The sequence below is a fragment of the Lathamus discolor genome, chromosome 9, assembly GCF_037157495.1.
Source record: "Lathamus discolor isolate bLatDis1 chromosome 9, bLatDis1.hap1, whole genome shotgun sequence".
NCBI lineage: Eukaryota > Metazoa > Chordata > Aves > Psittaciformes > Psittacidae > Lathamus > Lathamus discolor.
In genome coordinates, this window is record NC_088892.1 from 7737146 (window position 1) to 7751199 (window position 14054).

A 14054-nucleotide genomic window follows, 5' to 3' on the forward strand; every position below is an offset into this window, starting at 1 on the left:
ATTTCTAGAGCAAACATCCCAGGATCTTTCTTAAAACAGGATCCCCTTTAATACCCATGTTTCACAGACAAGTGCTGAAATCAAACCCTCATTTTAGGGGATTTTGGATTTGCTCTTATTTTCCCAGTCTTGCGAGCCAGTTTGGCTCATAAGGAGGGAGGAGCCTGATTTAATGGTACCATGGAAGTGGTAGGAATCTCACAAGCGTGAGTGATCTCTTGAGAACTTAAAGGACTATCAGCAGAAATCTTGGACTGAAACTTTACAGGAACATTTTGCACACTTTTTCCACCATCTGTCCCAACCACTCATCCCTAAACCCTGATGCTTCATCTGAAGCCCAGTCCCAACCCCTTTCTGCAGTATGGAACCTCTCTTACTTTTCTCAGCTTCCGAATGAAGAGAGTCAGAAGAAGCCAGAAGAGAGTAGCAGCCAGACCAGTGCAGACCAAAATGATAACTTCAATGTTGGATTTCTCCTCAGAACCTGTAGGTTAAATGTACAACCAAATCTAAATGAAGCCAAAGTCCTTGACTGAGACATAGTTCTCTTCATTCCAACACAATCCATGTGTTCCACCTTAACTTAGACCTCACCTTGTATCTTAATGAAGGCTGACGTGCTGTCCTGGCCCATGTCGTTGGATGCTTTGCATTCATAGAGCCCTTCATCATCCTTTTTCACTCGCTCAATGACCAGGGTATTATTTTCCATGGAAATTCCTGTTGGAAGGGATTGCAGTCACTATTATCACAGTAACTTACATGCCTACAAATGCTTTTAGGAGACAGGGAAGCGAAAGTCAGCTCCCATCCAAGCAGGCCTGGTACGTGCTGTTGTCAGGAGGTATTTGAATGCTGTGCTCCTCATTGTGGTTAGGCAGCTGCCTTTCCCTGACACTTTTTTCTCCTGAATACCTTTGTAGATCCCTCGGGATCATTGAACCAACAGCATGTGTGGCTGTAAGTTTGCTATGAGCAAAGAGCCTGAGAAAGCTTCTAGGGAAGTGATAGGAAGTTAGGGTTTCTGGTAGCAACAAGATGCCCTGGGAAAAAGGGGAACTCAGTGAAATTACTGGAGAAAGCCAGTGTCTTGGAGAGCTGTAGGAAGTTACGGGAATACTAACGTGTGGAACACAGAAATCAGGTTATGCGCATCCCGGGAAAAATCACTGTGTGAAGTCCTGTATTCACAGGGAGCTGGGGCTAGAGGTGGAGTGTGACTGGATGTGACCTATGTGAGGCTTTTCTACATTTAATTTTCCTCATTCATTTTCCACATTTAATTGTTCCTCATTTATGGTACAAAACTGTGAGATCGTCTTGAAACGGAGCTGTTTGGGGCAGAAACAGGGAAGCAGGTCAGGCTTTGAATCCAAAAGAGAAGGAGATTTTGAGTTTCTGGGTGTTCTACCCATGAATCCTGTTGTTAACAAGAGTACCGCACGGCACTCACCGTGCTCCGTGCTGAAATACTTACCCTGAGGTGTTTTTTCCCAATATTTTATTTATGTTTCCATTGGTTGGATGAGTTACATGCTTGTCCCTCCAGAATTATTTATAGAATTTCAGTAGCTATAAAGAGTTTCTCTCAGAACAGCCTGATGTGAATTATGGATGATCCGAGACTTCCTACCTAGTCCAAGATGCAAAATTAAAGTCACAGGAGCAGCTGCTGACATGGGATTCTCCATGATTTATAGGAGATCTCAGGACAGAGAGCTGAGGCCCAGGTAAGGGAGTCCATTCTCCCTGTCCTGCTCTCTATCAGCTGAGCTGGGAGCCCCTTCCCATCACTGTGCCATAGGAGACAAGGACAAGATGTGTAATATGCCATGGGATGCCCTGGGCTGGCTGGTGGGTGCTGCCCACAACACGCACCCATATATTCTGATCTGACAGTTGAGGCCTGTGTTTTTGGGCCCACCTGGCAGGCAGGTACACTCTGCATCTTGGTTTTGTACACAAGTGGTTGTCACAGAGCAGACTGAAGAGCAGCACACTGTACTCCTTGATGTACTAATGCCATGCTAATGCATGCACAATACCTAGCTGACTGCAGACACGAATGCTGCAGAAGGCAACCTGCATAAGCACACAGTGGGTTGCAACCACTGGTAGCTTTGACCTCAAAGTCCAAGTTGGAGACTGGGGCAGTGATCTGATAGGTTCGTATTTGTGTGTGTGTTTCCTGAGGTTGGGTACCTGATACTGACTCAGCCATGCTCAGGGTAGCCACAGAATTGTAGGTCCTACATTTGCAAGTCCATTATCCTATGTTATGTACAATATCAGTGTGCCTAGGGAGCAAGCCCTCACCTGATGCTGCTGAAATGGGGTAGCCATTCTTCCTCCACGTGATCTGAGGTTCTGGTGTCCCACCGACTTTGCACTCCAGAATGATCTTGCCGCTGATGTTAACCTCCAGGTCTGTAAGGTTCTGTATCACGTACGGTGCTGCCTTTGCTACAATGACAAGGGAAAACAGGGCACGGTGAGGCTTGAGAAGGCACCTCCCTCAGCTCTGCCATCTCCTCTCCTTTAGCCTCGCGCATGGCCTCTCTGGGCTGGAAATGGCAAAGATCTGGTTGATGAGTGGTGGCAAAAAGCCCCCAGAAGATTATGGGAGGAGTGGGTGAGTGTATTTGGTCTGTTTCCAAACTGACTAAGCTTAGATTCAGATTCAGCTCAAGCCTCCTTGAGTTTCTTATCCTCTGAAGAGAACAGAGGACAGTGAGTGGGTAGAGCAAATGCAGAGTGAATACAAAAAAAAAAAAGAGAGAGGAGGAGGCAAAGAGGAAACAGTTCTAAGGATTCTGTGTCCTCCATCGTGAGTGCAGTTACCTGCTTACTACAAAGCACATTAACCTCCATGTTCTGTTCATTTACAGAAGGTACAGGAAGGCAGTGAATAAAATCACAAGCACAGCATAATGCCACATAAAACCTGCAATAAGGACAGTAGCTCGTGGGTGTTAGTACATTTAAAAGTCCTTCTTTGCACGGGGGAAGGAGGGCTGGGGTGGAGGGGCATTTCCGCACATGTTTTCCAGCAGAATTGCCTCTCTGATGTGCCAGACAAATAACAGACCCCAGTAATCCTCAGAGGAATGTGATCAAGGTTCCAGTTCTCCCATGGATGTATTCCCAGCTCAGCTGTGTTTTTCCCATAGCCATCATGTGGAGGTGTTTGTGTAGGTGGAAATTTGACTAAATGAGTAAAAATATCTGCCAGGGGAGAGAAAAGTGAATTGCCTGAACGCAGAGAGCAGAGAGAGCACAGTGCCTCCCTCAGAGCATGGACCAAGCCAGGCCCCAGCCCTCTGTAACACCAGGGGGAGATTCTTCCCTTTCTCCACACCTCAGGAAGAGGCAGGTACTCATCCCATTTCCTACGCACTCGCATATCAGAGCTGTGCTGTAGGTGAGCATCTCCCCCTCTGCCAGAGTGGTGTGGGATGCACAGGGCAGGAGACCTGACGGGAAATGTGCTCCTGTGCTTCAACAGGGACAAAGCCAGCACAGCCCAGCCTGGTTTATACCCAAGTGACAAGTGCTTGTGGCAGCATAGCTGTCCTTTCAGTGCTTCGTTAGCCATTGATGTAAGTGGAGAAGCAAATTTGAAAATCACTGTCTGAAAATGCAGCTTCTGATGAGCTCTGTCTCCTGCTCCCTGGCTTGCTGCTGCTCATTGCAGTCCCACTCCAGTTCTGTGCTTTGGGATTTTCTTCACTGTTGGAAGATACACAATAAATTCACCCATTCCAGCAGCACTTGTTCTTCTGAGGAGGCTTAGGAGGCTTAGAGCCACTCACTCTCTTCACTATGAAGCAGAAGAAACTTTCTACTGTGTCCTGCCCTTTATAGTTACATAACCAAAGAAATAGGCTTCAGGACCTGTAGTGTTACTGGTTTTATGAAAATAAAAGAGTTGGGGGGGTGGATATAAGTAAGAAAATACTGTTATGACAATGAAGTGCTTCACACTTACCCAGACTAAATGGTACCTGTCACTTATTATATACTTGGCCAGTGACATTTGTGATTAAATCTGCTGGGTTCAAATCTGTTTTGGTGTCTTGCAGCTGCAAGTGGGTGGACTCTTCCACCAAAGTCATACAGATCCGGGGTGACAGTCCCAAGTGATAGAGTTGTGCTGTTAGTAATGTGGTGGGGGATGCCTTCCTCTTGAATCAACACTATATCTGCACCCAGCATGGTGTTAGGAAGATAAAATGCAGCTGAATTCACCTTTGTGTGTAAGGGAAATATTTTGTACAAACCCAGCAGTGGCTGGATGAGTAATATGTGTGAATCCACATGCAGGGGTGTTTGAAAGGCATCAAAGGGAGCAGCAGATGCAGCAGAACCCCACCACATCCCATTGCTACCTTCCACTAGCAGGACGTACCTCTGACGAGGAGCTGAGTGTGCTGTTCCAGTGTGTCGGTGCTGTTGTGCTGGTTCTGGGCTCTGCATCTGTAGAGGCCACTCTGTTCCTTGGTGACGTTAGTGATGACCAGTGTCAAAGAAATGGAATAGTTGTTGGTGTTCCTGATGAGCGAGTCAGCGGGAGCCGCTTCCGAGGAGGGGGAATACCAGCCCAGGTGGCTGTAGATGTACTTGGAGGCCCGGCAGGTCAGCTGGACATTGTTCCCCACGATGGTTGTCACTTGTGGGGCTGTTTGCAACCCAAATGGCACATCTGGAAGGACAAAAAACATCTTTACAGTCATGTCACAACTGAGGACATCCCTGGTTGCAACCTGATGGTCAAAATGTCAAAGACCAGCAGTCATGGAATGAGCCAGTTTTAATGGGACTTGTGTGAATCGGGTACCTCTCACATCCCAGGGCTGACGTGTGGTAGTCCAGCCCTCAGCAGTGTAATCATTACATTTTCAAGTAATGAATTCAAAGATTATAAATAGAAGCAGTTAATGGTCTAAGAGAGTTTAATCAAGAGAGATTTCTATCCAGGTAGACAAATGTGTTTGTGAGCTCTTCCCTTTCTATCTGCAATCAGTGCTTGAAGTTATAATTGCATAAGAATAAAGAAACCTGTTCCCGTTTCTCAGAAGTAACACTCTTTTTTCTTCACCACCGAACAGTCTTCCCAATTCTCTCTTACTCCAGCTATGCCAAGATTTATTTTCATCGCATGTGCCTTGGTGGATACTTACCTGATCACTGAATGGATTAAACAAATCCAGTGACGTATAAGACCTTGAGGCCTTTATATTTAGAAGAGAAATACTTTGAGACATGAGTCCCATCTACCCAGAGCCTGGCCTACAGACACAGTCCTATCACTGCATTAGCCACCAGAGACTCACAATTAAGTTGTGACTGAAAGATGCTCTTTTCCCTTTTTATTCTGCTAGTTTCCATCATCTGTCCACCCAGTAGGCTTGAGTGAAACTGCATCGAGAACCACAGTGACCTGGAGTTATTCTTCTGGCCAGGATTTTCAAGCAGCTGAGAGTCCTGAGGAGCCCCAATAAATTTTACAAGGCATAGTGCAGGGTAGGAGACTTGCTGTGGACCTTCTGAACATGAATAGTGTTTGCAATAGTTCTGATAGATCACTGCTTCAATACCGAGCTGTTAGTAAGATGCTTTCTGAAGTTGGGATGAAACGGATGGTACTTTGAGAAGGACCAAGGGGAGCATGAATGCATTGCACTTGCAATTGGACAGATTCCACATGGGAGCTGGAATCTGGCCAGGGGTGCACGCTGCGAACTCTTGCAAGTTCTGCTGAAGCTACAGTTGAGCATAAATAGCAAAGCTGTTGAAATAGCTGATCTGTCTTATAATAAACCATAGATTATATAAAATAGAGAGCCCTGAAGGAGCTTTCAGATATGATTAAAAGTCTCTCTTCTTCACAAGTCATCTGGAATAGAACCAATGAGCTTTGCTTCATGGTTTTTAAAGACTGGCATCAGAAATGCTTTATGAAAGATCCAAAAAGGGAAGAGACCCCTCAGGCCACAGCTGTGGAAACTGTTATTTTTCGTTTCATGGAATTTCAGTTTACTTTATGCAGTGTTTTGTTAGGCTCAGTTGTTCTCTTGCTTAGTGCGAGCTGTACACTCAAACTGACTTGTGTGGTACATCCACTCCTCACAACAGATGTCCTGTGGTTCCAACATGTCAAGATGATGCTTATCATAAAGGGGCGGAAGTCTGAGGCCAGCAGAGCTTCTTTAAACAGGAAGGATTAAAGAGAAAACACGGGATGTGGCATGTGCAGCATCTCAGCATCTCCCCTCAACCTGTGAGACCGAAATAGGGAAGAAGCACCCTCGTAATGTGCCTTTTTCTTCGCTTCTCCTCTAAGCATTTGCTGCTTGCTCCAGCAGGAGTTACAGTGCTAAGGTAGATGGATCTTTAGTTAGCTCAGTCCTTCAGTAAGCTCAGTGGCGTGGGAGACCTCCTGCGATCCCCTCCACCCTGATCCTACGTGTTGGATCTCAGTGGAAGTACAAAGGGATTCCTGGTAAAGCAGTGGGTAGGAGTCTGGTCACATCACCCTGGGTAAAGCCTGGTGAACCCCTGCAGGTCTCATGGCAAGCCAGCCTTTGGCTGCAAGCAATGGGGCTGGCAGCCTCATTTGCCCCTGCTTCTGCCTCTCAGGAAGCTTTTTCTGCAGGTGAATTTCTACTTCCAACTCCTGTGGCCTCATTTGTTCTGCAGGGGAAATGCTGCGTCTCTGGGGACGGGCACTGGCTTGTGTGTGGCATCAGTGCCACAGGGTTTTGACCAACTTCACATTCTGGGAGCAGAGGGCCACCTTGTTGTTCCTTTCGTTCCTTCTACTGACATTTTTTATTTAGCATTCTCAATATTTTTAGCTGGAACCTGTGCTATTCTCTTCCATCCTGTAGCCTTTCAAGAAGCTCTTCCAGCTCCAATAGAATATTCATTGATTTTCATTACAGTGGAAGGAAAAGAGTGAGAAAAAAGAAGTCTCTCCTGCTCTCCTCTCTCTTTTCTCCTCCTACCCGGATTATCTGGGGAGTAGCTGCAGCTTTCAGAGCACATTAGAAGTCAGTTCATCTCTTCGACTACTTTGCTTACACAATCTTGAACCTGAGCAGTGATTAACTTCCTCTCTCTGAACAGATACAGTGTTTTATAAGCCTCCTAATAAGCTGGCTAAAAGAATGCACCATGGGGCCTTTTTGCTTTTATCAGCAGTCACCAAACATTTGTCTTTCATATTGTATTACAGTGTAGTAGCCACGAATCTCACTCTCAGCCGTGCGGGATTCCAGGGCAGAATAGGGAAATAAGCCACTGGGGGAAGGTAAGAAGTCAGCATAAATCAAAAGAAAGTCTGGCTCCATTTGTATTTACAAGGAATTAATTGTTTTTAATTTCCTGTGCTTTGCACAATAATGGCTGTAACTCAAAACTTCTGCTCCTTCCCAAATCCCATCCCTGGGCCTGGCAGGATGGGGGTTTGCCATCAGGCCTGTGCATGTAGGGAGGGTGAGAAGAAGAAAGGGTGAGCCCTACCGCTGGAGACAGCACAGAGCTTTTCATAAAGCCTCTGAACATGTCAGGAGTAAGCAAATTAAGAGTGGCAAGCAGTTGTACAACAGCCCAGTTCATGCATTGTTCTGGTATCTAAGAGCTGATTTTTATCTCCTGTTTGAAGTATAACACTTTCTTTTAGGTAGAAATCTTTAACTCCATTTTACAGTGTAGTTTTTGCAATCAGATAAGCCCATGAAAAAGGGCTTTTGTTATAATTTGTTGTTCTTATCATAATTCATTTATATCCCAAGAACATTCAGAGGTTTCATCTGGGTGGGATCCCATTTTGTTGTATGCAGTACAGTCATACAAAGGCTGTAATTTGATTTAGTGTGGACCTACAGTAATATATAGTTGCCCTTTCCAAGGTACAGGCCAGAGATTAGAAAGTAAATTATACTTGTTCATGGCAGAGAATGCCTCCAGGAGACATCAGATCAGCTTTACACTGCACTGGGAAGGTTGCAGTCTGACAGTAGTGTCCTTTGGTGTGTTAGTGGGTGGTGGGCAGTGATGTGAGACAGTTCTGAGCAGCTGATGGCTGTGACAAAATGTCACCTGCCTTAGATGGGGGCACTCCTGTCAGGACTGTGGTACGCAGAAGAGGCCAGAGACAGGTTCTGCTTCCACAAGGAACAGTAACGAGGATTCACACAAAACAAAACCACTGGAATTCTTCCCTGTGAGGGTGCTGAGGCGCCGGCACAGGGTGCCCAGAGAAGCTGTGGCTGCCCCATCCCTGGCAGTGCTCAAGGCCAGGTTGGACACAGGGGCTTGGAGCAAGCTGCTCCAGTGGAAGATGTCCCTGCCTGTGGCAGGGGTTGGAGCTGAATGAACGTTAAGGTCCTTTCCAGCCTAAACCACTCTGTGATCCTCTGTGATTCTATGAATAAGAGTTAGGCCAGGGCAGAGTGGATAACACTGCTACTGCACTGCGATGGGAGTTCCTGGTGCCATAAAGGGCCTTAGGAGAGCTTCAGTGGGACACTGACTGTCAGGACATCTGCAGAAGGAGCTCAGAAAGGCTTCAGGGCTGGATGATAAGATTTCTCATCACGTTGGACCCCTTATATGGTTTGGTTTGAGCGTGATCGGAAACCCTGCTGACCCTTCACTGAAATGAATTCTGCTGGCAAAGGAATGATTTAAAAATAGACCCCAGTGCTATTTGTGGTGTCCGTGGGAGTTTGTGTGGGGGCTCTGCACTGGAAGAACAAAATGGCTGTTGCCATTATCCCACTGGGATAAATACATGTTTCTGAGATGAGAACACCAGGCTGAAGCAAGGCATGTCCCAGAAAGCAGGTGCAGCCCAGACAGCATCTATGGAGTTTCCCTGTGTCCCTCTGCTGTGTCCTGACCAAATACTCAACCCTGACTTAGTGGAACAGGTTTTGAGGGAAAAAGAGAGTTTAGCTCTGTGTCACCTTCAGATTTCTTACCAGGGAGAGGTTAATTGAGCCCAGTTCATCCAGGACATTTGAAAGCAGCTCAGGATCCACCAGCTTGTTTGCTGGTAGGAGATAATGGGAGATCAGGTCTTTCAAATCCACCAGCTGCTGCATTAGTTGTGGAGTCCCACAGCCAGCAGCTGCTTGGCAGAGACCAGAGCTCTGTGAAGTGCTGCAGACATTTGCTAGACATTGTCCCAAAAGCCCACACGTTGTTTGGGTGCTCTCAAGCTCCAACTCAGCCTTTATGTCAGCTTCCAGCTTCACCCTGCATACATTTAACCAGCAGTTGTAAAGTGGCCTGCTTGGGGCATTATGCTGTTTGGTGCCTCGCAAACATTCCCTCCATGTCCCTCCAACACTGAGAGCAGAGGAAGCTCCTGGTGAGAGTAACCCAGTGGTCACTTTGCCTCCTTTCAAGTGCACCCAGCAGAAGACAAGTGCTTGTTTCCCACCCGGAATCAGACCTTCTTACAGCAGCCTGGCCGCTCATTGGAGCAACATGCATTACTCAGCAGAGGACCATCACATAAAGGAACCCAGCAGCAGGTCACTCTGTTGCTATTTTCCCCTGCATCACGACCTACTTTAGGATCAGAATGGCCACATTTAGAAAGATTGCATTTCTTTCTAATCCACAAACACCACTATTTTTAAACACAGCACTTTTAGAAGTCTGTCATGCTCGTTCAGCATCTGCCTCTTCCCCGGAATGGCACAGACTGACACTCTTTTCTTCACAGGCAAGAATAGCTCTGTCTTGCCAAGCCCTGTTCACCTTCTGGTCTGTTTTGGTGGAAACATTTCCACCATAACCACTGTCAGTAATTTTGTCCAGTGATTCATTTCCTTCGTCATCAGAATTTTATGATTAAAGCAATTGGGTCTCAAAACATTGCTAGATTGAGCTTAAAATAACAAATCTGAAGTATTAACTCACTGTGGGGGGAAAAATGCTACATATCTTCAGCACTAAAATAAAACAGAGTTGTGAATGATACATGGATGGATCTAACCCTTTGAATGTGCATAAATGAGGTGCTTATTTAGTTGCTGCAGCATTGGTTTTAATCACCAAGTGTTGCAAAGTCCTGGGAATATCTTGGGCACATACGGCTTTGGGTAACCCATCCAAACACAGCAGCTGGCACAATTCAGAGCAGCAGCAAACCCACTTGAACACTCAACATCTGGAGGTGGTGAAGTGTAAAATTAATAGCTGGTCTTCCGCCTGCCTTGGATATCTTGAGGACCTCTTGTGTCGGAGCTGTATCTCCCAAATGTGCACCTTGAAGGGTGTTTTTGTAAGTAAATAAGAGTTAGGGCTTTGGAAAATGTCTTTTGGAAGCTTTAACCCTCTTCTGTCTCCTTAAAGCAGTGTTCAAGGCCAGGTTGGATGGGGCTTGGAGCAAGCTGCTCTAGTGGAAGGTGTCCCTGCCTGTGGCAGGGGGTTGGAACTGGATGAGCTTTAAGGTCCCTTCCAACCCAAACCAGTCTGTGATTCTTGTGAAAGAAGCTGTAAATGGAGGTAAAATCTTTCCCCCATATGGCACCAGCTTCATTATCATTGGGTGCCATTTTCATAATAGCACTTGTCCTGGGTTTACTTCTGTGCACCAGGAATGGGAACAGTGTTTGGTGAGCCCTTCTTTGGGAATCAGCCTGATTTGAAATGTGCTCAATTACTTTAGAGCAATTGGGTCAACCAACAGAGGACACAGGAGAGGCAGAGGAGTGCAGAGCACTGCAGGAGAGAGCTTTGTTTGTCCACAGAACTTGTTTCATGGAGAAGAAACCGAGGAGTGAGAATGAGACATTTACCTTCCAAGACACTTCTGCACTCTTTGTTCTAAAACTTGTTATTTTGATGCAAATTCTAAGAGCCAACATGCACTCATCCAGAAAGTGAGCACAGAAATGATTCAGTTTGTTCTGCTTAAGCACTTGAACAAGGCTGTCCCTGGACTCTTTTCTCCTTTTAAACTCCCATCTCTCCTAAAAGCATTATTGTAGGTCTTGATCTCACTACTAAAGAATTTGTGTGTTGAAAGGTTAAGCAGATATTTGTTTGGATTTGTGTTCTTTGGAGAAATAGCATGTCCACCTCCTCCCTCCTTAAAGGGCACTGCAAAGACTAATTGCTGAGGCAGGGATCCAATGTCACAACAGCTCGCAGTGATATCAGCCCTGGATTAGGTCTCAGTATTGGCCTTGCTCACCTTTGCTGTGTCTGCTGACTGAATCAGAGACCAAGCGCTCTCTTGAGTCAGGGAGAGGCTTCAGGCCTCTGGAAGCCTACAAAAGACTTCGCTTTTGCTGGAGGTTTCATAAGGACAGTGCTCAGATGTCATGAGTGGTGCTTTAAAACACAAGCAGCAAGACTCAGGGCCTGTATCTGCAGCTTGAAAAGGGCAAAGGAGGCATCAAGTCTGATGCTGGACATGTCAAACTCAGCTGTGCACTGACCCAGGACCCAGGATCCAGCCTCACATGTGGTGAAGAGCCTGGGAGTGCTCCAAGAACACACCATGCAGCAGTTTTAATGAGCACTCACCAGCCACATGAAACCTTCAGGTAAATCAGATCATCAGCATCTAGTTTTTGTGTGGTGCCTCCTGTGTTGCTTACCTGAGACATAGAACTTGATGCTCCTCTCTTCTTCTCCAATCTTGTTTGAAGCCACACAGTAATAGATTCCTGATGCACTGCTGTTTTCCATAGTCAGTGTGCTCACAATCTGCAAGCACAGAGAAAAGGCTTTGAGTGTACTGGAGGCTTTACAGAGAGGCTGGAGAGTAGTTGTATGTTTTATAGTAGAAAAACAGTTGACAAAGTAGTTTGTAGTAATGAGTGATGCTCACAGACAAGTGCTTCTATAAGGGTTTTAGTCTCTCATCTCACATCACCTCAGCCCAGTTAATTTTCTTCCTTCCTCATTTCTAAACCTCCCCATTCTTTTCTTCCTGTCCCCCATGTGAAAAACAGTTTCCCTGTGACACACCACTGAAGGTTGTGTGTGACAGCATAAGCAAAAAGCTGGAGCGAAGGACCTGGAAGATTCATCTCCATTGGGAACGCAGCCCCACATCTATCTTATCTTCTTTTCTGCTTCTCAGTTGTGTTTTCCACGGGTAACAGGACACCACATCTGCATGGGAAGCAGGTCATTCCTAGGGATGTGGTATAAAGGATTTTGCTTTGCTGTAACCCCAGAGAAAGGAGGGAGCGATGTGGTCCCATTGGGCCCTCGCTCACTCTTGGAAATTGTGCTTAGAAGCCCCTTGTTCCCGTAACCCTTCCCCAGAACTTGGCGTGGTAAGTAAGGAACCTCTGGAGAAGCTGCCTGTGCTCTGACACTTGGCGGATGCAGAAGAGAAGGGAGGGTTGTGAAGGAGAAGGAAGGAGTTCTCGTTCTAAGCTTTACCACACAGAGAAAGGAAGTGGTTCAGTTATTTGAGGGGCTGAACTCAAACAGATCCTTAAGAACTTGTGCTCCTCAAACATCCTCAGCCTTGCTTTTGTCTAGGACCTTCTTAAAGAGGAGCAGCACTCCCCTGTCCCTGTCATCATGCAACATCTCAAGCTGATGGAGGACTTTCCACAGGTCATGGCTTTAATTATTTCTAGTGCTTCCTTTGGGCTGCTGGCAAGAAAGCAGGGTCTAACCCACCAACACAGAGATGTTCTGGCAAGATTACTTTGCTTCCCCTGCAGCCATTCACCTGAGGAACTCTGAGCCCTCACATTTGGAACAAATACCACTTTCTTTGCCATCCTCTCCAAGGACTTAGAGAATCAGAACTTAAAACACCCTCTGGCCCTTTGTCCTTATCTACAGAGAGTGCTTTGAAGTGCGCAAAGGCATCTCTGGACTTTCTTTTTAATATCCTAAACTAAACTCACACAAGACATTCTTTTTCTCCTCATAAACCTGCACCATGAATGTGTCTGTAGCTGTGCAGGATGTATTTTCAGAGAGTTATTTAAGATTTGCTGAGCTTTGGCACTTTAAATCCGGTAGGGAAATGAGTTTCAAAGGTTTTGATCCCATGTGCATTTTACATTCTAATGGGGAAAGTTTTCAGCAGAATAACAGGTAAGTGGAAAAATATCTCCTTTTCATGGGCACCAAACACAGAAATTAACTGAGAATAGGGACAATTTGGGGGTGAAAACAGGACCCAGCTCCCTCTGGTGTCCACCAAAGAAAGAGCTGTACACTTCTGACTTCTTTATGATGTGAAAATAGCTCTAACTTGGAGATAAAATCACCCAGAGAAACTGTCTGCTCCTCCTCCTCTTTCTATTCCTGTTGCAGCAGGCCTGATGCCACCGGTTATTACAAAGCACATGTTGAGAGCGCTGCCGCTGCCTTTTGGATTACTGCTGCATCAGGACCAGCATCTTTCTTCTCTTGATTACTGGTCTTAGAATTGTATATTTGGGAGTAGAAAAAGCCAATGTAAATGTGCATGCTGAGGACAGAAGGGGATAAATTTGGACAGCTATTTAATGGCTATTAGTCTTATGGAGTGACAGCTCTAGATGGGAAGTTGAGGGAAATACTGTAGAGCCAGTTAAACTTGTACAGGGGATGTAATCATCCATGTTGGCATATGGCCAAAGTACTGGGGCTGACACTGTGACTCTTCTGAAAACTGAGGCAGTGCCTTAAGGTGCTTTTGGTGGCCAAGTTGTGAATGCACACACGCATGCTTATGAACACACAGAGATGCCAGTGTCTCCAACTGCATAACCCAGGAAAGGTCTGATATGGCAGTGGGGGGAAACCAGAGCAAATAGCTCTACAGAGATGGCATCTTAGCTAATCCCACTTGTGTCTGCCTGTGAAGGTGAAAGATGTTTAAATTATGGTGGGAAACAATCTGGGGACAAACTCTTGGCAAAAAATGACTAAGGAAAAGAGAGAAAGTCGTTTTCTTGTCTGAATGCTCCAAATCACTGTTATGCACTTGGATACCACTTTGCTACACACCTGAGCACAAAAGATAACACACTTTAACTGCCTTGTCTTAGAACTAGCACCACCCAGAG

At 45.9% G+C, this 14054-nt stretch overlaps 1 protein-coding gene across 2 annotated transcripts in view; it reads right to left on the minus strand.

Annotated features, from left to right (window-relative positions):
- Positions 1-14054, minus strand: part of LOC136019248 (vascular endothelial growth factor receptor kdr-like) — a 124717-nt gene that overhangs the window by 31095 nt on the left and 79568 nt on the right. For both annotated transcript variants that reach the window (XM_065689218.1, XM_065689220.1), the window contains exons 12-16: positions 11628-11736; positions 4412-4705; positions 2320-2466; positions 598-723; positions 381-487 (exon numbers count right to left, since the gene is read on the minus strand). In XM_065689218.1, coding sequence (XP_065545290.1) covers positions 381-487; positions 598-723; positions 2320-2466; positions 4412-4705; positions 11628-11736 — 783 coding nt within the window. The remainder of the gene's footprint in view (positions 1-380; positions 488-597; positions 724-2319; positions 2467-4411; positions 4706-11627; positions 11737-14054) is intronic.